General features: G+C 38.3%; 1 protein-coding gene across 1 annotated transcript in view; it reads left to right on the top strand.

Annotated features, from left to right (window-relative positions):
• The first annotated feature begins 2622 nt into the window (after positions 1 to 2622).
• The window catches only part of LOC148873868 (putative methyltransferase PMT11), a 28269-nt gene continuing 5126 nt past the window's right edge, over positions 2623 to 25765 (top strand). Inside the window, exons 1-5 of the mRNA XM_088963668.1 lie at positions 2623 to 3625; positions 5608 to 5757; positions 5864 to 6134; positions 6405 to 6515; positions 13679 to 13838. Of these exons, the coding sequence (XP_088819794.1) occupies positions 2954 to 3625; positions 5608 to 5757; positions 5864 to 6134; positions 6405 to 6515; positions 13679 to 13838 (1364 nt within the window). The 5' untranslated portion in view covers positions 2623 to 2953. The remainder of the gene's footprint in view (positions 3626 to 5607; positions 5758 to 5863; positions 6135 to 6404; positions 6516 to 13678; positions 13839 to 25765) is intronic.

Raw genomic sequence — 25765 nt, 5'->3', positions numbered from 1 at the left:
ACTAATAGATTTTTAGGGTTTATAGTGGCCCATTTTCAAACTTTAGGGTCTATGTTTTTATTTGCAAATTAGCGGGGACCTGTATTATGCATGGGAAAACGAAATTCAATTTTGACAAATTATTGTAATTTATTTAGGTTCATATTTGATAATTTGAAGTAACTATCATCCTAAGTTCTACTAATTTTTGGAATTTAATGGTTATTTTTACAAAGTTATACTAATTTCATCTAGTTTATCATATTTTATGGAAATTAGTAATTATTTTTCCCTACGTTCTACTAATTTCTAGTAATTCCTATTATATAATAATTTATGATAATTCTTGGTAAATATAATATTTTATGGAAATTAGTGATTATTTTTCCCTACGTTCTACTAATTTCTAGTAATTCCTATTATATAATAATTTATGATAATTCTTGGTAAATATAATATTTTATGGAAATTAGTGGTTATTTTTGGCTAAGTTCTACTAATTTCTTGTAATATCTATCATATCCTAATTTCTTGGTAAATATATACTAATGTATTATATTTATTATATGGTAGTTTATCGGTAAATTATAGTAATCTATCAATTTTATGGAATTTAGTGGCTATTTTTGGACATTTCTACTAATTTATGATAAATTTTGGCAAATTATTTTAATGTGTTTAGGATTATATTATTTGATCATTTCAAGTAATTATCATCCTAACGTCTACTAATTTGTGATGATTTCTTTTGATTTATTTTTAGTAATTTTTTATAAATATTGGTAATTTATGTCTAATGATGGTAATTTCTTTTAATTTACATTTTATGATTTTTATAATTATTTGACAATTGTTATTCTTACATTATTTGACAATTTTAGGTATAACAATTATCAACTTTCAAAAAAAAAATCAAAAAGCAATATTTTTAACTTACAATATGTAACAATATTCAAAGCACAAAATCTATAAACGTAAACCAAAATAATTCAAGGTCCAAAGTATCGACATGTATCAATCGATACGCATTGTGTTGGTGGCTTCCTGATATACCCCTATAGGGGTTGTATCGGGTCAGCCACTGATTTAGAGGGTAGCTAGGCCTTAAATTGGACTCTCTAAACCGATTTCGAAAAAAAAAAAAAAGTAAAACATAAAAACAAAAAGCATCAACATAGGGTGTATCGGCCCATGCTGATATTTAGAACCTTGAAGCAATTCATTAAGCTAAATGCAAATAATATTTTTAACTAACATTATGTAACAATCCCAGAAATTTAAACCAAAGAAATTCAATAAGCAAAAAGACAAACATTATTTTTGTTAACATTATTTATTAAATATTTAATTATTAACAACATTTATCAATAATAGTAAATAATTATAATATTTTATTAAATAATTAGTAATGATTTTTTAATAATATTATTTATTTATTTTTATTATAACAATAATTATTAAATTTATGAATAGGATTTATTAGCAATATTCATTAAATTAATAATTACCAAAATTAAATTAAATTAACAATATTTATATATCAACAATAGTCAGTAATTATAATATTTTACCAAGTAATCAATAACAATACTTTTAATAACATTTTTAATTATTTTTAAGATAACAATAATTACTAAATTTATTAACAACATTTATAATTTTAATTTAAATTAAAATTAAAGTAAATATCTATTTATTAACAGTATTTATAACAACAACAATCATTAATTATAATCACTAATTATATATTTATTAAATTACTATAATAATTAGTAATTATTAAAACCGGGTTACTAAATTTAATAACAATATTTATAATTTTAATTTAAAGTAAAATTAAAGTAAATATTTATTTATTAACAATATTTATAATAATAGTAATTATTAATTATAATCACTAATTGTATAATTATTAAATTATTATAATAATCAGTAGTTATTAAAATTGGGTTAAAATAATAGTAATTAATAATAACTGCCATTTAGTGAAAGGAGATACCACCCCTTTCTTATGAATTTATATATATATATATAAACACACACACACATAAGATATTTTATATCATAAATCTAATTTTTAAATAATTGCACTATAATTTTTAAAATGAAATTTAATTTTAATCTTTTGGACTGATTGACCAAACCAATAAATCAATCCAAACCAGTACAACTTGAGTGGGTTGGTTTTCATAAAAGGTTAGTTAGTTTTAGCTGGTCAATTCTCCAACCTGACTAGGTCAATTTGCTTGGCCAAATAGCCTACAATCTAACCGAACCAACTCATGAAGACTCATAATTTCAACTAAATTAATAGTCTCATTTTTGATAAATAACAATAGTTTATAACAAAAATACACAATTATTGAAAATATATTGTTAATGAAAAAAATACAATAAGTACTAAAAATATATTAACTTAGTCAATAAATAGTATAATCTCAAGTAATAGTTTAATCTCTAATAAATAGTAATTAATAAGTTATAACAAAAATACAATAAGTACAACAAATACAATAAATATAACAAAAATATAATAAATACAATAAGTAATTAATAAGTTATAACAAAAATAGGCGTATGGGGGATGGCTACCCCGGTTGTTCAGCTGCATGAAGCATAATATATATATATATATATATATATATTGAACTACCATGAAACAAAATTGAACCAGTATTTGCATTCCCAAGTTGCAACTCCCATACATTTATGCTGGTACAAATGAGCCCAGTTCTGTTCGATTCGTTTCTTCGTTTTCGAAATATTCTTGCTCGTCAGTCGTCACCTTTGAGACTTGCGAGGCTTTCCATATTAACGAGGAGAAAACGAAACGAAACGAAACCCAGTTCTGCAATTGTTTTCTTCTCACACTACCAAGAGATTTCAAGAATATGCAGAACCGATAGATTCAAATCCTCTTAACATAAACGCATTCTCTTCTTCTTCTTCGATTGGATCATAGTTTCATGAAGCCATGAAAGGCATCAACAACCCAGAAATCCTTAAGACTTCATTCTTTATAAAACTCTCAGCTTTTGCTCTCATCTCCTTCGCTTTGTTCTATTTCGGAAGACACTACTCCGATGGCTACGACCAACTCTTCTTCTACAACTCCCGCCAAGAAGACCCAGTTGATGTTCAGTCCCCATCTGTTGCCATCTCCCCAAACGCCCACAAAGCTTCCAACCTCGACTCTCTCGCACCCAATCAAACACTAACCACAACGAATTCTCCTCCTCCTCCTCCGCCGCCGCCGCCGACATTGCCGCCACCGCCACCGCCAGCGAGGGTGCAGAGAACGGGGATTCTGGACGAGAACGGGAGGATGTCCGAGGAGTTTGAGGTGGGGGAGTTTGATCCGGAGTTGATTGAGAGTTGGGAGAGTCTGAGTCGAAATGAGGGAAAAGCAGACGGTGGGGAAGGTAAGGTTAGGCTTAAGGTGAAGAGATTTGAGCTGTGCCCCGAGAGTATGAGAGAGTATATACCTTGCTTGGATAACGTGGAGGAGATTCAGAAGCTGAAGTCGACGGAGAGAGGGGAGAAGTATGAGCGGCATTGTCCTGGGAAGCGAAAAGGCTTGAATTGCTTGGTTCCAGCGCCTAAAGATTACAAGGCTCCAATACCATGGCCAAAAAGCAGAGACAAGGTAAAGAAAAACACCTATTTTTCATTGAATTTCTTTGAGATTGTTTTACTGTTTGTTCAGTATTGTAGTTGATAATGTGATATACGGAGCCTACAGGGCTGTAACTTCCAGTCTTCAATTTTGTATTAACACTACTCTATAGTTCATACTAAATCTACATGAAAGTTCAGTTGAAGCCAAAGAGGGAGTTCTCTTAGCTTATTCTATGGATCTAGGTATTTGCAGGTTCAATGCTTGTATGTACTCCAAAGCTGTGCACTTGCACCTGACTTGTCCTGATGTTGGTGAAATAGATTTTTATGAACTTTTTTTTTTTGGAAAATAAATATATTAAGGAAATCTGAAAATAAAGATATGAATGTTCTATGTCAAAGGCTGTGTGGCAGATTGCTTCAATGCTAGTTTTATACTTGAATACAAAATATACTTTCCAGAAAAGAAAAGCGGATATTGGGAACAAAATCCATTTGGCCAAATGCAAAAAGGCTGTTAGACAGAGTTGAACCTTCTAATATCAAGGAAAAATAAGTTACAAATATTCATTGAGACAGCCAAAAAGACACTTCCAAACTTTTTAAATGGAAACGCTATCTTCATCCATCCAAGTACCAGCTGGTTGTTGACAATGAGTTTATAGAAAGAGTCCGCATACAGTTTGTCTCAAGTTTTTATTTTTTCAGAGTTGCTTAATTTAGCATGAAACAGTTGTATTAGATGATGCAATTATATAAAAAACAATGTATAAAATGCCAGTTAATATTTATATAGATTTATTGCTGATTGTTATAACTCTAAATCTAAAATTAACCAGAAATGTAATCTGCATTTGGATTATTAGGAGAAGTATTGAAATAAACCTTTCTTTCATATCTGACTTAAGTTCCAGTTTTTCATCATATTTCTGTGTCAAAAACCATTTAAAAAGCACAACTAAACACGAGAAACCTGTGATATTGTTCTGCAAATATTATTAGCTCCTCCTTAGGAACTCCTTGGTATACTTGGAAGAAATTATATAATTTCTGCAAATATTGTTCTGCAAGTCAGGCAGGGTTGCCTTTGTACATGCTTTTATATAATTTTGTTTTCATATTTATCTAGGAACCATGAACCCTAATTGACTAACTTTCCATCTTCTCTTTTTGTTTCTTCAACCATCATTATATCTCCTAAACGCTTATTTTGCACCTTTATCACTATGAACTAAGTTTTCATACTATACTTCCCATGCTTTCTTTAGGCTCCTTTCTTATATTTGATTGGTTCTAAAGCAAACTTCTATCTAGCAAATGATTGTTTCAAGTTCTCTTCACTATATATTCACTTTGACTATTGACCATTTAGTACAAAGAAAAGCACTTTTACCCAGCTAAAAAAGGCCATTACTCAATGTTGGTCCCAGCTGTCTGGGGTCTTGGGTGGGTTAGATTGGATATTGTCCTAACCTTTGCCTTTTTTTTTTTTTTTTTTTTGCACAAAGTGGCTATTTTCAGACTCGAAACTGCATTTTCACACTTTCCATCCTGAGAATTTACCATTGCTCCAAGTAATGACCCTTCTTTGGACAAAATTGGGTCATTCCTGACTACCTAGTTTTCCTAGTGGAATCCCGGCTGGATAGAACCTTCAGTAAAAGGGGAAGAATCTTATGGAATTTGTATCCTTTTGCTATTTGTTGATGCATATGGAAGGAGAGAAAACACATGAGGTCCAGGTGTTAACTTGGCGCATTCTAAGAACTATTGTATCTTGGGTTCCATCTTCAAGGGTATTGAAGGGTTTCAATTTTCAAACTTCTGTAATGGGTGGGTGGTGATCAATCTTTGAACCTTGAGGATCTGTTTTCTTTTTTTCTTTTTTTTTTTTTTGGGTTCTTTGTTTTGTTTGCCTTTAGGGTTGTTCTTGTATGCTGGTTTCAGTCTCCACTTGGCAATAAAATTTCTTTACTTATAAAAAACCAAAGATATAATTATTGATTACAGGTTTGGTCCAACAATGTACCATATACACATTTGGTTGAAGACAAAGGGGGTCAGAATTGGATATCAAGAGAGAAAGATAAATATAAATTTCTAGGAGGTGCAACCCAGTTTATCTATGGGGCAGACCAATACTTGGATCAGATTTTGAAGGTCTGTTGTGTACAAAATTCAGAGTTGTTTGAAGAGAGATAAATATTCAGTTCTCTCTGTCTTCCTCCATGTGACATTTATTCTCATTTCTGACCTGAATATGCAGATGGTTCCTAATATAGCATTTGGTCATCATACCCAAATTGCCTTGGATGTGGATTGTGGAGTAGCTAGTTTTGGTGCCTTTCTTCTTGCACATAATGTAAATACTCTATCCATAGCACCAAAAGATGTTCATGAGAACCAGATTCAGTTTGCTCTAGAGCGTGGTGCGCCTGCTATGGTAGCAACCTTTGCAACCCAGCGTTTATTATATCCAAGCCAGGCTTTTGACTTGATACACTGTTCAATGTGTAGAATTAATTGGACCCAAGATGGTATGGGTTTATTTATTTCACATTTCAAGTTTTAAATAAGTATAATTATTTTAACATGGTCAAAGTAGTTATTCCGGTAAATTTATAGCATCAATTTGGACACAGATTTAAGTATGATAGTTACATATATACATGTATAGGCACATCTGTATATGCATATACGTACATGGTACATGTATATGTGTCTCTATGTGTTTATGTCTGTCCAATGCTTTATTGTCAAAACTTTTCCTTTTAGTATTGATCATGCTTTTTTTTCCCGTTGTGAAGATGGTATTTTGCTCCTTGAGGTCAACAGGATGCTAAGAGCTGGAGGATACTTTGTTTGGGCAGCAGAACCTGTTTATAAACATGATGAGAACCTACAAGAACAATGGAAAGGTAGCTATCCAAATAGATGCTGTCAAAAGTAAGCTTTAAGAACTTATTAATCAATAAAAGTTTCGGTTACCAATAAAAAAGAATGTGATTTTAGAGTTACAGATTAAGGAATTTGTATTGTTCATTGTTCTGTTTAATGTAATTGCAGAATCCCTGATCATCACTTGGTGTTTTAGTCCATCCCTCCTTAGTACTCATTAATGTTACCTAGAATGGTAATTGAAAATAAATAGGAAGGGGATTACAACTGGCAGAATATTAAATGACATTCAGTTTCTAACTCCATGATGATGACCGATGATTCTCAAACCTGCGATTATGCTGCAAGTAATCTCAACTCAATCAAGTCTTGTACCAACTATCTGGGGTCAGCTACATGAATCCTTTTCCACCATTCCAGTTTATTGATTATCATATTCATTGTTAGGTTATGGTCCCTTAAATCATTTCTCACTATCTCAACCAATGGTCTTTTTGGTCTGTCCCTAACTCTTCTAGACTCTTCAACTGGTAACCTATCATTTCTTTTTACTGGTGTGGGAGATGGTCTTCTTTGCACATGACCAAACCATCTTAGTTATACCTCATGTAGTTGTCAAGGCAACGCCTAAGCAACAAGGTGCCCTTGGAGGCTTGCCCCGCCTAATCGCCAAGTAGTTTTCTATAGTGTGTTATAAAAAACTTTTGTATTCTTAATTCTTTGAGGTTATAATTATAAAATAGACATTTTTAAACTAAAATATTCATTTTGTGTGTTTATATACTAATTTCTTTTTATTATTTTCTTATTTGTTAGGGTTTAATCAACACAAACATTGCTAAGTGCTGTGTTGAACCCTCAAAAACTTCAAAACCTGAACCAATAATCAAGGAAGAACATAAAATGTTGTCCAATCAACACATTTTCTTATTTTCTTTACTAATTTTGTGTGTTTATATACTAATTTCTTCTTCTTCCACCTTTTCTTTTCTTCTTTTTCTTCTCATGAATATGTTGGAATATGCTGATTTTCTATACATGAAGTTTATACTTCTCTTATGAAAATTATAGATATTTATTAAGGAAATATGATTATAGAACCTAGGAAACTACCATAGGATACATGCTTCTACTTACAAAAATCCATCGCCTAGGCAACTAAACGACAAGGTGCCCCCGTCACCTAGCCTTGCCTTGGCGCGTTGAAAATTTTGTTTATCACTATTATAATCCAATCTGCCTTTGAATTCTGTTAGAATAGTGACTATAGAAATAAGAGAAAGAGGAGAAGAGGAAGAAGAAGAAGAAGAAGAGAAGAGAATAAAGGAGAGAAGTCTGGTTCGAACAAGAGAGAAATTCAGTCTCTTTTTAGTCGGCCAGATCTATTTATATGTTTCTATTAATCATAAAAGGACACCTTTGCCGCTACTTAAGTGAGGGACACAAGTATTAACAAAACTTTACACATCAACAACTTAAACATAAACATAAAGACTAAACTACCCCTACATAGTCGACATTAACACTCCCCCCTCAAGCTAGTGAGTATATATCATATTGTCCCAGCTTGTTACATATGTAGTCCACTCTTCCCCAACTCAACCCTTTGGTAAACAACTATGCCCATTGGTTTCCTGTGTTAACATATGTAGTATCTATCACTCCACTTAGCACCTTCTCTCTCACAAAGTGATAGTCAACCTCTATATGCTTGGTTCTCTCATGAAACATCAGGTTAGAAGAGATATGGACTGCAGCTTGATTGTCACAGTAGAGCTTCATTGGAGTGTCAATGGTGTATCCATCTCCTGTAGAAGGCTCCTCAGCCACACTAATTCACAAGTAGTATGAGCCATAGCTCTATATTCTGCCTTTACACTACTTCTTGCTACAACTGTCTGTTTCTTACTTTTCCATGTCACCAGATTACCCTCAAGAAAAGTACAATTGCATGTAGTGGATCTCTTATCAGATATAGAACCAACCCAATTAGCATTAGTATATCCCTTTATTTCAAGTTTTCCTCCACTTCTATTTATATATCAAGCCACAACCAGGAGCCCCCTTTAAATACCTCACAATCCTTAGAACTGCATCCCAATGTGGAACCCGCATGAACTGACTTACCACACAAACTGCAAATGAAATATCTAGCCGAGTAATGGTTAGGTAGTTTAGTTTATCTACTAGCCGCCGGTACCTGCTAGGGTCTTCAAACTCTTCACCCATATCACTGCTCAGCTTAGCATTTGCTTCCATAGGTGTTTCAACTGGTTTGACACCTAACAATCCTGTTTCTTCCAACAAATCAAGAACATATTTCCTTTGACACAAATTAATACCATGCTTAGACCTTGCTACTTCTATCCCCAAGAAATACTTTAGTTTACCAAGGTCCTTTGTCTGAAAGTGTTCCTGCAGAAAGATCTTCAACCTATCAATTCCCACTTTATCATTCCCGGTAATAACAATATCATCTACATATAGCACCAATAGGATCTTTCCAGCTTGAGAGTGATAACTAAAGACTGAGTGGTCAACTTGACACTGTTTCATACCAAACTTCTTTACCACCTCATTGAACCTACCAAACCATGCACGAGGAGATTGTTTAAGTCCATAAATGGCCTTCTTTAGTCGGCACACCTTACCATCCTCCCCTTGAGCAACAAACCCCGATGGTTGCTCCATATAGACCTCTTTAAGTAAAGTGCCATGTAAGAAAGCATTCTTGATATCAAGTTGAAAGAGAGGCCAATCATACATAGCAGCTAGGGATATCACAACACGAACTGAACCAATCTTAGCAATCGGGGAGAAGGTATCCGTGTAGTCAATACCATATGTTTGGGAGTACCCTTTGGCAACCAGTTTAGCTTTCAACTGCTCTACACTACCATCAGGTAAGTACTTAGCAGTGTATACAACTGACAACCTACTTACCAAGAGGAAGTGTGGTGAGGTCCCATGTATAATTATGAGTAAGAGTTGAGAGTTCTTCTTCCATTGCATGGTGCCACCCTGGAGAGGCAAGAGCTTTCTGGACATTCGTAAGGACAACAACAGAGGATAACAAGAAGATAAACTGGTGATGGGAAGCAGAAAGGTGAGTGAGAGAAACATAATTAGAAATAGGATGAAGGGTGCAATTGCATTTACCTTTTCGCAAGGCAATGGGAAGATCAAGTTCAGAAATTGGGGTTGGGGCTGGTGTGGGAACAATTGCCGGATCTGTTGACGATGATGGAGCTGGTGGAGGAGCCAATACATGTTGGCGATGTGTATGCACTCGACGAATAGGTGGTCATTCAACAGGTGGTGGCACCGGAGGCAAAGATTTAGTCACATCTGAAACAAGTGGAATGGGATCCGCAACTGGAAGTGGAAGGGAGGAGGTGGTGAGTAAGAAGAAACATTACCTAGCCTCGAGAAAAATGTAATGGACTTAAAGAAAGTAACATCAGTACACACAAAGGAACATTGAGAACTAGGATTATAACACTTATACCCTTTCTGGGTCTGGGAATAGCCAAGGAAGATGCACTTAATGGATTATGCATCTAACTTGTCCCTTCCCGGTCTTAGATTGTAAACAAAACAAACACACCCAAAAACCCGAGGAGAAAGGAGAAACGGAGACAAGGTAGGAAACAAAGTGGTGAAGGGAGAATGACCATCAAGGATAAACGTGGGCATTCGGTTAATCAGGAAGCAAGAAGTAAGCACAACATCACTCCAAAAAGGTTTGGGTACATTCATATGGTGCATGAGGGATCAAGCAGTTTCCAAAAGATGACAATTCTTTCTCTCAGCCACCTCATTTTGTTGTGGGGTGTAGGTACATGACGTCTGATGGATAATGCCATGTTGTTCCAAATATTCTTGAAATGGTGTAAAAAAATATTCACGGCCATTATTGGAACGAAGAATTGTAATGTGGACACCAAATTGGTTGCAAATTTCAGCATAAAATTTTTGGAAAATGGTAAACAATTCACTCATTTCTTTCATTAAATAAAGCCATGTCATCCTTGAATATCTCATCAACAAAAATAATAAAGTATCTATACCCATTGTATGGCATTATTTTATTAGGACCCCAAACATCTGAATGAACTAAAGAAAAAGGATTCGACATACGTTTATCAACCCTAGGAGTAAAAGAAACACAATGATGTTTCCCCAACTGACATGGCTCACAATCCAAAACAGAAAGATGACTCAATGAAGGAACAAGAGACTTCAAAACATTCAGTGACGGATGACCAAATCAATAGTTCCACTAGAGAGGAGAAAGGGATGTATGGAGAGCTGTTGATGTACTTCCACCACCATCAAGGTAATACAATCCACCAGTTTCATGCCCTCCACCAATCTTCATCCCCGTCTTGAGATCCTGAAAAACACACGAAGAAGGGTAAAAAGTGATAGAGCAATTAAGAGACTTTGTCAACTTACTAACAGACATAAGGTTAAAAAGAAATTTGGGGACATACAAAACCAAGGATAAAGGTAAAGGGTCTATGTTAACATTACCAACACCACAAATGGAGGATGTGGAACCATTAGCAAGGGTAACAGATTGTGACGTTGGGTAGTGAGAGAGGGAAGAAAACACACTTGGAGTTCCAGTCATGTGATCGGAGGTTCCAAAGTCAATAATCTAGGGATTGGGTGTGGATGCCAGACAAACCATACTTGAGTGTGCAAGAGTGGCTGTATTTTGTTGAGATGTGGCTTGAACAAACCTCTCATATTCATCAAGGGAACACTCATCATCTCCTTCCCGAGAACATCTGTGGATGTAGGGGGCATCTGATCAGCTCAATGGCTCTTCTGTCTAAAGCTGCTATTACTAGTCATAGAATGATTGGCCCAAGTTGAAGGTGGGCAGTGCAAATCATAGCAATAATTGATGGTATGTCCATCCATACCACAGTGTGTACATCTTCTTGGACCTGAACTACGTCCTCTGCCATGAACTCCCCCTGAATCTCAACCTCCACTACGATTACCACTACGGTTATACATAGGTCCACCACCACCACTACGGCCATATACCGGTTCACTGCTACCACTACAACCAAATTGAGCTCCCCGAGCTCCACCTCTAACACCATGGCCCCTTGATACTGCAAAGGCGGATCTATCGGAAACACTAGAATTCTCGCTAGATCCAATAGAAATCCTCTTAAGTCGAGCAAACACCTCTTCTAAGGAAGGGAGAGCTGATCCTCCTAGTATCTGTGCCCGCACTGGTTCATATTCAGACTTCATCCCCACAAAAAATCAGGTCACATCTAGTTGTTCTCTCTACTGTTGCTGAATTTTAACATCAGATGTGAGGGGGTGATACACATTCAGCTCATTACGAGTGTTTCTCATGCTAGCATAGTATTCCTCAAGACTCTAATTACCCTGTTGCAAATTAAAGTATTCCTGATACAGCTGATATACTCTAGTTGTGTTGTTTTGGCCTGAATACAGTTTCTTAGCATGGTCCCACACTTCCTTGGCAGTATCAAGAAACATGAAATTCATACTAATCTTGGGTTCCATATTGTTCCATAACCATGTAATAATCTAAGCATCTTCTTGTTCCAGTCACCATACTCATGACAATCAGTAGAGGGTTTTTCTTCCCTTATGTGTTTCACTTTCTTCTTTGCTTTAAGAAAGACTTCTACAGATTTTTCCCAAGGTACATAATTTTCTCCATTCAACTTGATAGAGGTCATTTGAACATTCAGGTAGTCAGTAGGAACCATCACACTAGTTTTATTGTCACTATTGTCTCCCGTTGCTGAATTCTGTTATTGCTGAATTCTACACACTGCACACTAAACCACATTGTTCTCAGCACCTGTTATTGCTGAATTCTGCACTCTCTACACCACAACCCTACCACACGACTACCTGAAAACTCACCACACTACTCGAAAATCACTCCCCCTTCAAACCACACTGAAATTTGCATAAACCCTAACACACTACAACCTGAATTTCCACCATACGATCTGGAACATATTCATCATTTGATTCACAATAAAAACTGCATAAAAAACCACTTACCTAATTACCAGAAAATCAGACTATACCAACACCCACTGCATCACTCGAATCAGCCCTCTTCTCTTCATCGATTAGGGGAGGGCTTCCTACAAATCACTCGAATCAGCCCCTTCCCTTATCTCCAACTGATGGCGAAGAAAAAAGAAGAAAACCCTAGACTGGATGCGTGAAGATCAGAATCCTGGGCAGATTTGATTAGCTCAACCTGGCTCTGATACCATATTATAATCCAATCTGCCTTTGAATTCTGTTAGAATAGTGACTGTAGAAATAAGAGAAAGAGGAGAAGAGGAAGAAGAAGAAAAGAAGAAAATAAAGGAGAGAAGTCTGGTTCGAACAAGAGAGAAAATCAGTCTCTCTCTAGTTGGCCAGATCTATTTATATATTTCTATTAATCATGAAGGGACACCTTACACAAGTACTAACAGAACTTTACACATCAGCAACTTAAACATAAACATAAAGACTAAAATATCCCTACACAGTCGACTTTAACAATCACCTATTGGAGCTACTCCTAGGTTCCTTCAAATAAGTTCATTTCTAATTCTATCCTTTCTAGGTTTTCCCACTAATTCATCTCAACATTCACATCTCTGCTACACTCATTTGTTGGACATGTTTCTTGATTGTGCAACATTCAATTCCATACAAATTCATTAAAAAAAAATTCAACTCCATACAACTTTGCTGGCCTTTTAACTATCTACAAATTTTCTTTTTAGCCCAACTGGTATTCTCCTATCACATAGGACCATTGATGCACTCCTTTTCACCCATCTTGCTCTCATTCTGTGGGCAACATCCTCAATCTCTCCCTTGTTGTGGACTATCAAACCAAGGTAACAAAAGAGAACACAATGAGATATCTTGTGGTCTCCAATCCCAAGTGTATCGTGATTCCACTGTTATTATTAAATTTACATTGCACATATTCTGTTTAATACTACTTATTTAAAATCCTCTTGTTTCTAAGGCATTTGTCCATAAATCCAATTTTTCTTTTAATCCCTCTCTAGTTTCATCAATTAATATTATGTCATCAGAAAATGACAAACGCCATGGGACCTCCTCTTGCAAGTAATGCATATGTTGATTTATTTATGCACAGATATGGAAGAACTTACCTTACGCCTTTGTTGGGAACTTGTGAAAAGGGAGGGATATATTGCCATATGGAGGAAGCCTTTAAACAACAGCTGCTACATCAATCGCGGCGCTGGAGCCCAACCTCCACTATGTGATCTCAGTGACAACCCTGACAATGTTTGGTATCTCCATTGACATAAACTTGTTAGTTATGTGAATGCATAACAAAGGAATATTTGTAGCACTGGAATGAAAATAATAATTTCTATAATTTTTTATGTTTAAAGATTTTCTATATTGGCAATTATGAATACATAAGAGAAAACCATTGGATACTTTATTGTAAAATTAGGCTTTGGGAATTATTTTTCTTATTTGTTTGTTTCTTCTAGATATTTTCTAATATCTGTATATTAAATAATATTCTGAATAAAGCAATTTCAAGACTATTACATTGGTTTGCTTTCAAAAGCTTGGCTCCATGCAGTGAGTTTTTTCTTTCTCCTCCTAGTAACTTCTGTCAGTGGACCATTTCACTAATCAGATCCTGTTTACCAGGATATCAATAACCCTGCGTAATCAAGAGGCCTGAGGAAATAGAAGGCCTTTTCTGAGATGTGCCACCTTCATTGGGATTACACTGTGTTAACAGGTGTAATATATGTACTGTTCACAGACTTAATACCCATAGGGATATTTTTGTAATTCTGTAGGCATATTGTTATGTACGGCCAGAATAGTATAAATGCAAAGCTTCACTCGACTAAAGCTAAGTTTTGTTGAGGCCTTAACTCAGTTGCCTCTTATCCTTCTTCCTCTTCTCCTTCTTCCTTCTTCTTTTCTCCTCCTTTTCTTCTTCTTCTTGGCCTCCTACTCAACATAGTATCAGAGCAGATTCGTCCAGGCCTAGAAAACAACTAACTGAGGTCTCTCTCCTCTGCTGTGAAGGAGCTATAGTACTGATGCTCGAAGACAAGGAGGAGGAAGCTTTTCTAGTCTGCGGCTAGTCTTCACTGCCGAGTAGGGCTCTACTATAAGTATGCTAACTGTTCAACTTCCTAGCACAGAAAAAGGGTTCAGCTACATGTTTTTTGCTGGTAACTGGGTTGCTTCGGCTAAGAGGACTGTAGAAATCCATCCCAGATGTTCGAAGGAAGGCTCTGACCTGAAGGGAGTTCGAGTTCATGACTGGACTACCTATTGCAATCTGACCTGAAGGGAAGTTCGAGTTCATGACTGACGACTGTGCTGCCTATTGCTGGTACTAAGATTTTTCTTTCTCTCTTCCTGTTTATGGCTTCTTGCACGACTATTAATGTTCCAGAATCTGAGTAGGGACTGTTCCCCTTCCTCCGATTGTATGTTGCCCTAGTTTGCACTCTAAGGGGCTATTGATGAACCCTAGAACTTGAGTGACTGTTCGGCTGCCCTGGAAAGTGGATATTAGCCGATTAGGTGTGGTGAATTACCACTCGTATTGCTGCTCCAACTGTGCCTTTTTTGGGCTGAGAAGCTGTATCAAAGTTGTGAACTGTAGGTCTTTCAGACCTGGTTACACTGCATGTGCAGTTCGTATAGTGTTTTTTGTGAACTCCTACATAGTGTAGGTGATAACCCCTAGTACTGCAGTTGCAGTGTTTGTGTTTGGTTCTCTGTGAAACTGAAAATCAGCAAGTGCCTAGTTGTGGACTGTAACAGCTTTGTAAGGCAGTGTACCTGTGTTTTTTGAGTACTTCTAAACCTAGAATCATGAATAAGGAAAGATTGTGGTGCACTAATTGCCAGAGGCCCCGACACACCAAAGATACTTGTTGGGATCTCCATGGGAAACCAAAGTGGGTTCAGGATTTACCTAAGAAGCAAGGCTCAGATGTAATTAGAAGACCCGAGCAACAAGGTACCAAGAAACATCACATGGCTCTCTTCATCGGAGCTCTTGTGCCCGTACGCCACAACAAAATGGTGTGGCTGAACGGAAGAACCAACACCTCCTTGAAGTGGCACGGGGTTTACTACTCCACGTGAATGTTCCCAAACGATTTTGGCTTGAGGCTGTCCTTTTGTTCTACATACCTCATTAACCGAATGCCCTCTCGTTGGTTAGAGTACAAAGCCCCACATCAGCTTCTCTTTCCTAAGGCCCCTCTTCTTTCTATCCCTCATCGTGTTTTTGGTTGTCGGTGCTTTGTCCAAAACCTATCTCCCACCCGGGGGAAATTGGACTCTCGTGCTATCCTGTGTATATTTCTTGGCTACTCATTCTCTCAGAAAGGGTATCATTGCTTTGATCCTGTTTCTCGGAGATTCTATGTCTCCATGGATGTTACCTTCTTTGAAGATGAGCCCTTCTTTCCTGTTTCTCCTCAGGGGGAGTGTAGGCATGAAGAGAAACTGGTTCAACTTCCTCCTCTTCCTAATCCTTCTCCTTCTCCCCCTTCTCTTTCTGATCCTTCACCTTTCCGTGTTTTTTCTCGTTGTCATAAAGGCCAACCAAGTTCAAGAGCTATGGAGAATCCAGAAGCTGTACCTCAAGTGCCATCAAACTCCTCGGGGGAAGATCATACCCTCTCAGGTAACTTGACTCCCAATGATAGTTCTGACCTCCCTGTTGCTAATGATGTTGAACTTCCTATTGCTCATAGGAAAGGTGTTAGGTTGTGCACCACAAAACACCCCATTTCCAACTTTGTCTTTGTTGGAATAATGTTAAAATAACTTAGTTGCAGTTGTTAGGGCCTGTTTGTCTAGTTAAAGTGTTTTTTTATTTCGTTTTTTATTTCAGTTATGTCTGTTATTGTACTCAGGGGCACAAGGGTCTTTTCCCTTGTTATTTCTATTGCCCTATATATAGTAAAATAAACACTGGCGCCACCAGTACTGTTACATTGCAAACCTTCTCTCTTCTCTTCTCTTCTCTTCTCTGCTCTTCCACCTATCTCTGGCCGGCTACACTGTAAAGATGGTATCAGAGGGGAATGCTGATTAAAAGAGAGCAGATCGATCAACCCTACTGTCAAGAGAAGATCGATCAACCCAAAGAATAGATCGAACAGACTAGCAGAAAGGAAATCTGATTCTGGACTACAGAATAGCTATGACTGGTATAGTTCTCCCTATTTTTTCTCTTCTTTACTCTCCTTGGTCATGTGCCGAGTGAAAACCCTATGAATCTGGGGCGGCTGAATGCTGTCGAACCTGTGTAACCCTAGTTTTCTTGGATCGTGTGATCCTGTTCATGTGTTAAGACAACTGTAGGTCAATGCTGACCTGTCTTCTCAATGGTTTGAGTTGACTATAAGCAAGAAGGATCTCTCCTGCTGATTAGGGGCTGTTAGCCATTCTGGAATTCTGGTAGGTGGGGACTGATAAATCTATACAGGTCTGAAACTGCCGAATATTACCTCAGGTTTGTCCAGAATTTGGTACTGTTTGTGCTCAATTTAGTTGGTAAACCCGAGTGTGTGGGTGTGAACTGAGTGGAGCATTGCTTTGTGGAGTAAAGAGGGGTCCTAAGTCCGGTGTGTGGGACTGATTAACTGCTTGACCATGTCGACTGAGAATTCTGCTACTTCAGAGATCTCAGGGAGCCACAATGGAGTGAGTGGGGGAATGTATATGAGCTTTCCCGTGGCTGTAATTCCCTTTGATGGTCTGAATTACCTTGAGTGGTCTAGGGGGATAAAACTCTACATCACTACTAGGGGGTGAATAGGATACATCAATGGGAGAGTAAAGGAACCGAAGCATGGAAGTGCTGAGCATGATAGGTGGAACCAAGAGAACAGTATGGTGATGTCTTGGCTCTTGGTTTCAATGCTGCCACAAGGAAAACTTTTATGTGGGCTGAAACTGCTTGTGAGATATGGGAACAAGCGAAGTCCACTTATTCAGAACAGAGACACTATGCCAAGATATATCAACTACAAGCTGAATCTTCTACTTGCAAGCAGGGGGAGAGGAGTCTTTCGATGTACCATTCTGATTTGACATCAATATGGAAAGAACTTGATCACTATCAGAATGTGAATTGGAAGTGTGATGAAGATGCAAAGGCCTATAAGTCACTTGTTCACAGCAACGCGTGTTTGCCTTTCTCCTAGGGCTGAATCAGTCATATGAGTCCATCAGGGTACAAATCTTGGGTAGTAAAGACTTGCCATCAGTCCAGGAGGTCTATGCCTTGGTGCAGTCAGAAGAAAGCAGAAGAAGTGTGATGAATGGTGTAGAAGGGGAGTCAATTGCCCTAACAGTTCGGGGAAATTCAGATATAAATGTTGAAGGTGGCTTTAAAAGGGGTGACACTCAGAAAAAAACAGAAGATAAAAGCAAGCTTTGGTGCACTCACTGCCAGAAGACACGACACACTAAAGATACATGCTGGGATCTTCATTGGAAAACCTAAATGGGCACAGGATTTGGGTAAGAAGTCAGCACCGGATCAGGGCAAGAAACTAGGCCAGCAGAATCAAAGAAGGTATAACTCAGCTAATTTGGCATCGACAGAGACTAGTCCTTCCGTAACTCAGGAGAGACATCCCGGTTCTGACCCTAAGGAAGATATTATCAACTCCTTCCGTGAACATTTGGAATTGTATGGTAGGACTCTCCGCCAGGTGGATTCTGGGCCTACTCCTACCTCATTTGCGTCTACATCAGGTAATGCCATAGCCTTCCATGTGTCATCTCATACTACTGATTCACCTTGGATTATTGACTCCGGAGCCTCAAATCACATGACCGGTAAGTCAAATTTGTTCCAGACATATAACCTTCTCTCAGGGAGAGATAAGGTAAGATTGGCTGATGGTTCTTTTTCTACCATAGCTGGCTGAGGCACCATATCTCTCCCACTTGGCCTTACTCTTCCTAATGTCCTCATGTTCCGAAATTACCTATTAATTTGTTGTCCATTAGTAGTATTACTCACTCTTTGAACTGCTCAGTCACCTTTTTTCCGTCTTCATGTGTGTTTCAGGATTTGGCCTCGGGGAAGACGACTGGTAGAGGAAGCATGGTGGATGGTCTCTACGTGTTGGAGAATAATGCTGGTCTAGTGGCGACTAAGTCCACAAGTTCGTTGAGTGAGAGTCATGCCTATTTATGGCATAGTCGTTTAGGTCATCTTTCTTTTGAGTCGTTAAAAGTTATGTTCCCAAAGTTGTTTTAATCTCTGTCAGTGAGTCAGTTACAGTGTCAAACTTGTCAGTTGAGTAAGCATTGTAGAAGTTCTTTACCTTTAAGAAATAAAAGATCTGAATTTCCATTTCATATTGTTTATTCTGATGTTTGGGGCCCTGTTACTCTACCTACTGCGACTGGCTATAAGTATTTTGTTACTTTGATTGATGATTATTCTCGATACACTTGGGTTTACCCTATGCGATTTCGAGACGAAGTGCCACAAATTGTGAAAGATTTTCAATGCATGGTGTTCACTCAGTTCCAAATGGAAATTCATATTTTCCAGTCGGACAATGCAAAGGAATATTTCCATAGTGATCTCACGAAGTTCTTTGCTTCAAGTGGGTCACTTCAGCGAAGCTCTTGTGCCAGGACACCCCAACAAAATGGTGTGGCTGAACAAAAAAATCGTCACCTTCTCGAAGTTGCTCGTGGCTTGCTGATTCATATGAATGTGCCAAAACAGTTCTGGATGGATGCAGTATTGTGTGCGACATATATCATCAATCGCATGCCCTCTCGGCTACTAGAGTATAAGGCCCCACATCAGCTCCTGTTCCCTACAGCCCCGCTGTCCATCATTCCGATGAGTGTTTTTGGGTGTCGTTGTTTTGTCCACAACCTATCACCTATTCGTGGTAAACTTGACCCTCGGGCTGTTCCTTGTGTTTTTCTTGGTTACCCCTCATCTCAAAAGGGGTATCGTTGCTATGATCCCATTGCCCGCAAGTACTATGTTTCCATTGATGTCTCATTCTTTGAGAGTCAACCGTTCTTCTCGGTTTCTCCTCAGGGGGAGAGTAGGGTTGAAGAGAAACAGGCGACGACTTAGATTCAACTACCTCCTTTACCCGATCCTCCTCCATTCCGGGTTTTCCATCGTCGTCATAAGAGCCAGCAGAGTTCAAGAGCTGTGGAGCCGGACACTATGCAACCAACATCATCGGATTCACCCGAGGCAGATCCGTCTCATCAGCTAGGTACACTTGCTCTCATTGCTCATTTAAATGTTGATTCACATGTCCCCAATGATCTTATAATTCCTATTGCTAAGAGAAAGGGTGTTAGATCTTGTACCACTAATCATCCTATCTCTAACTTTGTGTCCTATGAGCATGTTTTGCCTTCGTACCGTGCCTTCCTCTCCTCTGTGGATAGTGTTCCCATCCCTAAGACCGTGGCAGAAGCTTTGTCAAAACCTGAATGGACATATGCAATGTAGGAAGAAATTGATTCCTTACACAAAAATGGTACGTGGGAGTTGGTAGATCTTCCTGAGGGGAAGGAACTAGTGGGGTGCAAGTGGGTGTTCACAGTGAAACACAAAGCTGATGGAACTGTTGAAAGGTACAAGGCTAGACTGGTAGCAAGAGGCTTCACACATGTATATGGAGTGGACTATGCAGAGAATTTTGCTCCTGTAGCGAAGATGAACTCCATCCGGATTCTCCTTTCCTTGGCGGCAAATCTTGACTGGGATCTTCACCAATTGGACATCAAGAATGCCTTCTTGAATGGTGACTTGGAAGAGCAGGTGTACATGACCCAACCCCTAGGGTTCTGTGCCAAAGGCAGTGAACAAAAGGTGTGCAGGTTGAAAACGTCTCTATATGGATTGAAACAATCACCTCGGGCTTGGTTTAGTAAGTTCCATGTAGCAGTCCAACAAATGAGATTCAAACAATGCCAGTCAAATCATACATTGTTTGTAAAAAGAGGTGAAGGTAAAATTGCAGTTATTGTGTATGTGGACGACATAGTGATCACAGGAGATTGGGAGGCTGAAATCCAGAGACTAAAAAAATTCTTAGCCTCTAAATTTGAGGTGAAGGATCTAGGCCCCTTACGATACTTTCTTGGAATTGAAGTTGCCTGCTCTCACAAGGGTATCTTTATTTCCCAATGGAAGTATGTACTAGATCTACTAGAAGATACAGGCAAGTTGGGGGTAAAACCATCTGATTCACCTATTGAACCTAATCACCATCTGGGAGACAGTCAGGGAGAGTTTTTGAAAGATGTAAAGATGTTCCAGAGACTCGTGGGGAGACTTCTCTATTTGTCTATGACCAGGCCTGGTATTGCCTATGCAGGGGTGTCCTTAGTCAATTCATGCACAGCCCGATGACAACTCACTTTGAGACTGCAGAGAGGATCTTGAGATATCTCAAGAAGTTTCATGGAGCTGGTTTGTTGTTCCAGAAACACAGTCACTTAATAGTGGAAGTATATACTGATGCAGATTGGCCAGGAGCAGTCAATGACCGAAAGTCTATCAGTGGTTATTGTGCCTTTGTAGGAGGAAACCTTGTCACATGGAGAAGCAAAAAACAAAGTGTGGTGGCTAGATCCAGTGCTGAAGCAGAGTATAGAGCGATGGCTCATGGGGTTGCGGAATTCATGTGGATAAGAAATTTGTTAGGTGATTGGGTTTCACAGTAAGCAATCCTACGTCACTCTGCTGTGACAATAAAGCAACCATCAATGTTGCTGCTAATCCAGTTCTGCATGATAGGACGAAACACATTGAAGTGGACAAGCATTTTATCAGAGAGAAACTTGAAACTGGAGAAGTGTGCACACCATATGTCAACTCGGAAGAGCAACTTGCAGATATCTTCACTAGAGGTCTTCATCATGTGCGGCACAAAGATTTGTGTGACAAGTTGGGCATGATTGACATCTATGCTCCAACTTGAGGGGGAGTGTTGGAATAATGTTAAAATAACTTAGTTGCAGTTGTTAGGGCCTGTTTGTCTAGTTAAAGTGTTTTTTATTTCGTTTTTTATTTCGTTTTTTATTTTAGTTATGTCTGTTATTGTACTCAGGGGCACAAGGGTCTTTTTCCTTGTTATTTATATCGCCCTATATATAGTAAAATAAACACTGGCGCCGCCAGTACTGTTACATTGCAAACCTTCTCTCTTCTCTCCTCTCTTCTCTTCTCTTCTCTTCTCTCCTCTTCCACCTTTCTCTGACCGGCTACACTGTCAAGAGTCTCCTATGAGAACATCTCACCTTCATTTTGTGCCTTCCTTACCTCCATTGACAGTATCCCTATTCCCAAGAATGTGGCAGAAGCTCTCTCAGTACCAAAATGGACAAATGCCATGAAGGAAGAAATTGATGCTCTTCATAAGAATGGCACGTGGGAACTTGTTGATCTCCCTAAGGGTAAGGTTATAGTTGGATGTAAATGGGTGTTCATTGTTAAGCATGGGGCTGATGGAACTGTGTAGAGGTATAAAGCTCGTTTAGTGGCAAACGGTTTTACTCAAGTATATGGAGTTGATTATGCAGAAACCTTTGCCCCTATTGCCAAAATGAACTTTATTAGAGTACTTTTCTCTCTTGCTGCCAATCTGAATTGGGATCTACATCAGCTCGATATCAAGAATGCCTTCTTGAATGGTGACCTTGAAGAGGAAGTTTATATGGCTCAACCCCCCGGTTTTTTGGCTCAAGGAAGTGAACAAAAAGTGTGCAAGTTAAAGAAGTCTTTATATGGGCTGAAGCAATCACCAAGAGCTTGGTTTAGCAGATTTCATACTGCAGTTCAGCAGAGGGGATACAAGCAATGTCAGTCAGATCAACACTATTTTTAAAAAGGGTAGAAGGTAAAATGGCTGCCCTAATAGTATATGTGAATGACATAATTGTTACTGGTGACTGGGAGGATGAAATTCAAAGTTTGAAGGGCTTCCTTGCCACTTAGTTCGAAGTGAAAGATCTAGGACTTGCCAAATACTTCCTTGGAATTGAGGTTGCCCGATCAAAAAAGGGTATCTTCATCTCCCAAAGGAAATATGTCCTAGACTTGCTTAAGGACACTGGAAAGATTGGGATTAAACCAGCTGACTCTCCCATTGACCCCAACCATAAGTTAAGTGACAGCCAAGGTGAACCTCTTAAGGATGTGAAGTAATTTCAGAGGCTTGTAGTAAGATTGTTGTACCTCTCTATGACTCGTCCAGACATAGCATATGCTGTTGGTGTCCTCAACCAGTTCATGCATGCACCTAGGTTCACCCATCTTGAAGCAGCAGAGAGAGTACTTCGGTATCTTAAGAAGTTCCCGAGTGCTGGTTTATTATTCCAGAAACATGGACACTTGAGGGTTGAAATTTACACAGATGCGGATTGGGCTGGATCCCATAGTGACAGAAGATCTACTAGTGGTTACTGCACCTTTGTAGGAGGGAACCTTGTTACTTGGAGGAGTAAGAAGCAAATCGTGGTAGCTAGATCCGGTGTTGAAGCTGAGTACCGTGCAATGGCACACGGAGTAGCCGAAGGTATGTGGATAAAGAATCTATTGGGAGAGTTGGGTTTTCCAGTTGGTAAACCCATGACTCTACTCTGTGACAACAAGGCAGCTATCAGTATCGCTGCCAACCTGGTATTACATGATAGAACAAATCATCACAGGCGAAGTATGCACTCCATACATCAGCTCTGAAGACCAACTAGCAGACTTATTTACAAAAGGGCCCATTCCAGACATCAAGGTCTCTGTGACAAGTTGGGCATGATTGATATCTATGCCCCAACTTGAGGGGGAGTGTTAACAGGTGTAATATATGTATTGTTCACAGACTTAATACCCGCAGGGGTATTTTTGTAATTCTGTAGGCATATTGTTATGTATTGCCAGAATAGTATAAATGCAAAGCTTCACTCGACTGAAGCTAAGTTTTGTTGAGGCCTTAACTCAGTTGCCTCTTATTCTTCTTCCTCTTCTCCTTCTTCCTTCTTCTTTTCTCCTTCTCCTTTTCTTCTTCTTCTTGGCCTCCTGCTCAACACACTGTTTGGTCCCATCTATTAAAAAAAAGTTAGGATAAGGAAAATGCCAACCAAGATTATGTGGTAGATAATTTTGCTTGCCTCGGTCCAATATTTTCAAGAGTTAATTTACTCCATAATCTTTGCCAGCTCTAGCTTTTCTTGTTTCCCTGTATGTTTGAATTGTAATCACTCCTTCACAGTTCACACTTGGGTGTATTTGTGTTTTGTTTAAATTTTTATCATTATCTATTTTCTTATCTGGGATAGATTGAGTCCTTTTTTTTTATGAAAAGGTAAAGTAATATATTAGACAAAAAGCAATAGCCAAATCTGCACAACAAGGAGCTGTGCAGTGCTCAACCAGAAGCTGTACGTCAAACTACAAGATTACTCTGTAAGCGTAGATACAAAAAGAGCTCCAGGATTACAAAAGGAGCTATAAGATCTATTCCTGAAAGGATTATGAGCCCCTACCCATGAATACATCCTATCCCAAAAACCTTTACATAAATTATCCTCTGAAACAAACACATTTTCGAACATTCTTTTGTTTCTTTCTGTCCATATTGTCCAGACCACTAAAGCTGGACCTGCTCTCCAAATTACCTTGCCTTCTTTCGAAAGCCCCTTCAGATGCCAGCTCTGAAGAACTGCTAGCACATTTTCTGGTAAACAGAACTGAGCTTCAAACAGCCCCAAAAACCTTATCCAGAGGAGCTGAGCAACTCTGCAATGGATTGTCCAGATCGAATCCTTTTTGCAATGGGTCTGAACCCTTGATTTAATCTTGGGCATCATTAGCACAGAATAATGTAATAGAAAATCTATTAAGTTCTGTGTCATTGACTTGTGGCCACCTGTTTATACACCGCCCTTATGGCATGAAAATCTACCCTTTTCTTGTTCACTTTGAATGTGAGCTGAGTTTCCATAGATCCCTTAGGCTGTGTTTGGTTTGTGGGATGAAATGAGAAAAAGGAATATTCTTGAATTTCCCTTCCCACATTTGGTCTATGGGATGTCACGAGATGGGATGGGAAAAGGTAGGATTATTTGTAGTTCTAAATTATTGGGAAGTAGAATCACACTATTTTGGTGTGAAAAAGGTGGGAAAGGAGGGGGGAACTTGTTTAACATAAAAAAAAAAAAAAAAACATCTTGTAGTATTTTTAAGACCAACCTAGAAGGGGACCACTTTTCTGTCCACATGATGGGTTAGCAGTTCAACCAGTTGGGTCAAATGGATCAATCTGTGATGTCATAATTAAGTAATATATATATATATATATATAACAACAAAGGCAGGGCAGTATGGAGAGTTGTACCAGTGATGGTTATTTGGTGCATATGGATTGGAAAGGAACTCTCAAATCTTTAACAGAAAAGCAACTCGGGAAGATGAGAACTTCTACACTAGCCTATGCTTGGATTTCTGTTAGAAATGAATTTAGTAATGTTACTGTTTCATTCTCTGTTCGAGAGAGACTGTTTAGTGAGCTAAAGGGTGGTACTCTTCATGCTTTTTGTTTCTTTCAGCAGAAGATTATTTGTATATGTTTGTTCAGTGTCTCACTAGGGGCCATTACTTGGTGTAATGGTAAAATCTCAGGCTGGCAAGCATGAGAACACAGGTTCAAGTCTGAGGGCAGCTACTTTCTGTGAAAAAAATGCCAAATGTTAGGACCATACTGAGTCTACCCCTGCCAAGATCCCAGATGGCTGGGATGAACATCGAGTAATGGCCTTAATGCCCTGTACAATGTTTGACTGTATAGCTTTGGGGTCTATTTTGCCCCTTTAATGAAATTACTTTACCTTACAAAAAATAAAATCCGTATACTGTATCCAAAGTTCCTAATCATCTCAAGCTGCCAGAGTAGCTTGTACCACTTCTTGATGAAGTTAGAAAATCATTGTAAATCTGAAATGTATTTGGAAAAAAGAATGCTGCATATTAACGGAACTTGCATTTCATATACAACTAGTACAAGTGTAAGTACTATGATGGGACTCAAAAAGGCCCAGAAAGTATACATGTGCTAGTTCTGTGTACTGTCTATACTGAGTTGTAAAAAGTAAATAATGATAAGGGGATTTCCTTGAAACCTTTGCAAATAGTCAGCCATGATCTGGTGGTTCCAAT

Source organism: Nelumbo lutea, chromosome 1 (genome assembly GCF_056320005.1).
Source record: "Nelumbo lutea isolate HS-2025 chromosome 1, American lotus-T2T, whole genome shotgun sequence".
NCBI classification, from domain to species: domain Eukaryota; kingdom Viridiplantae; phylum Streptophyta; class Magnoliopsida; order Proteales; family Nelumbonaceae; genus Nelumbo; species Nelumbo lutea.
The sequence above is the reverse complement of the archived record's forward strand: the minus strand, read 5'-3'. Positions and strand labels throughout refer to the sequence as shown.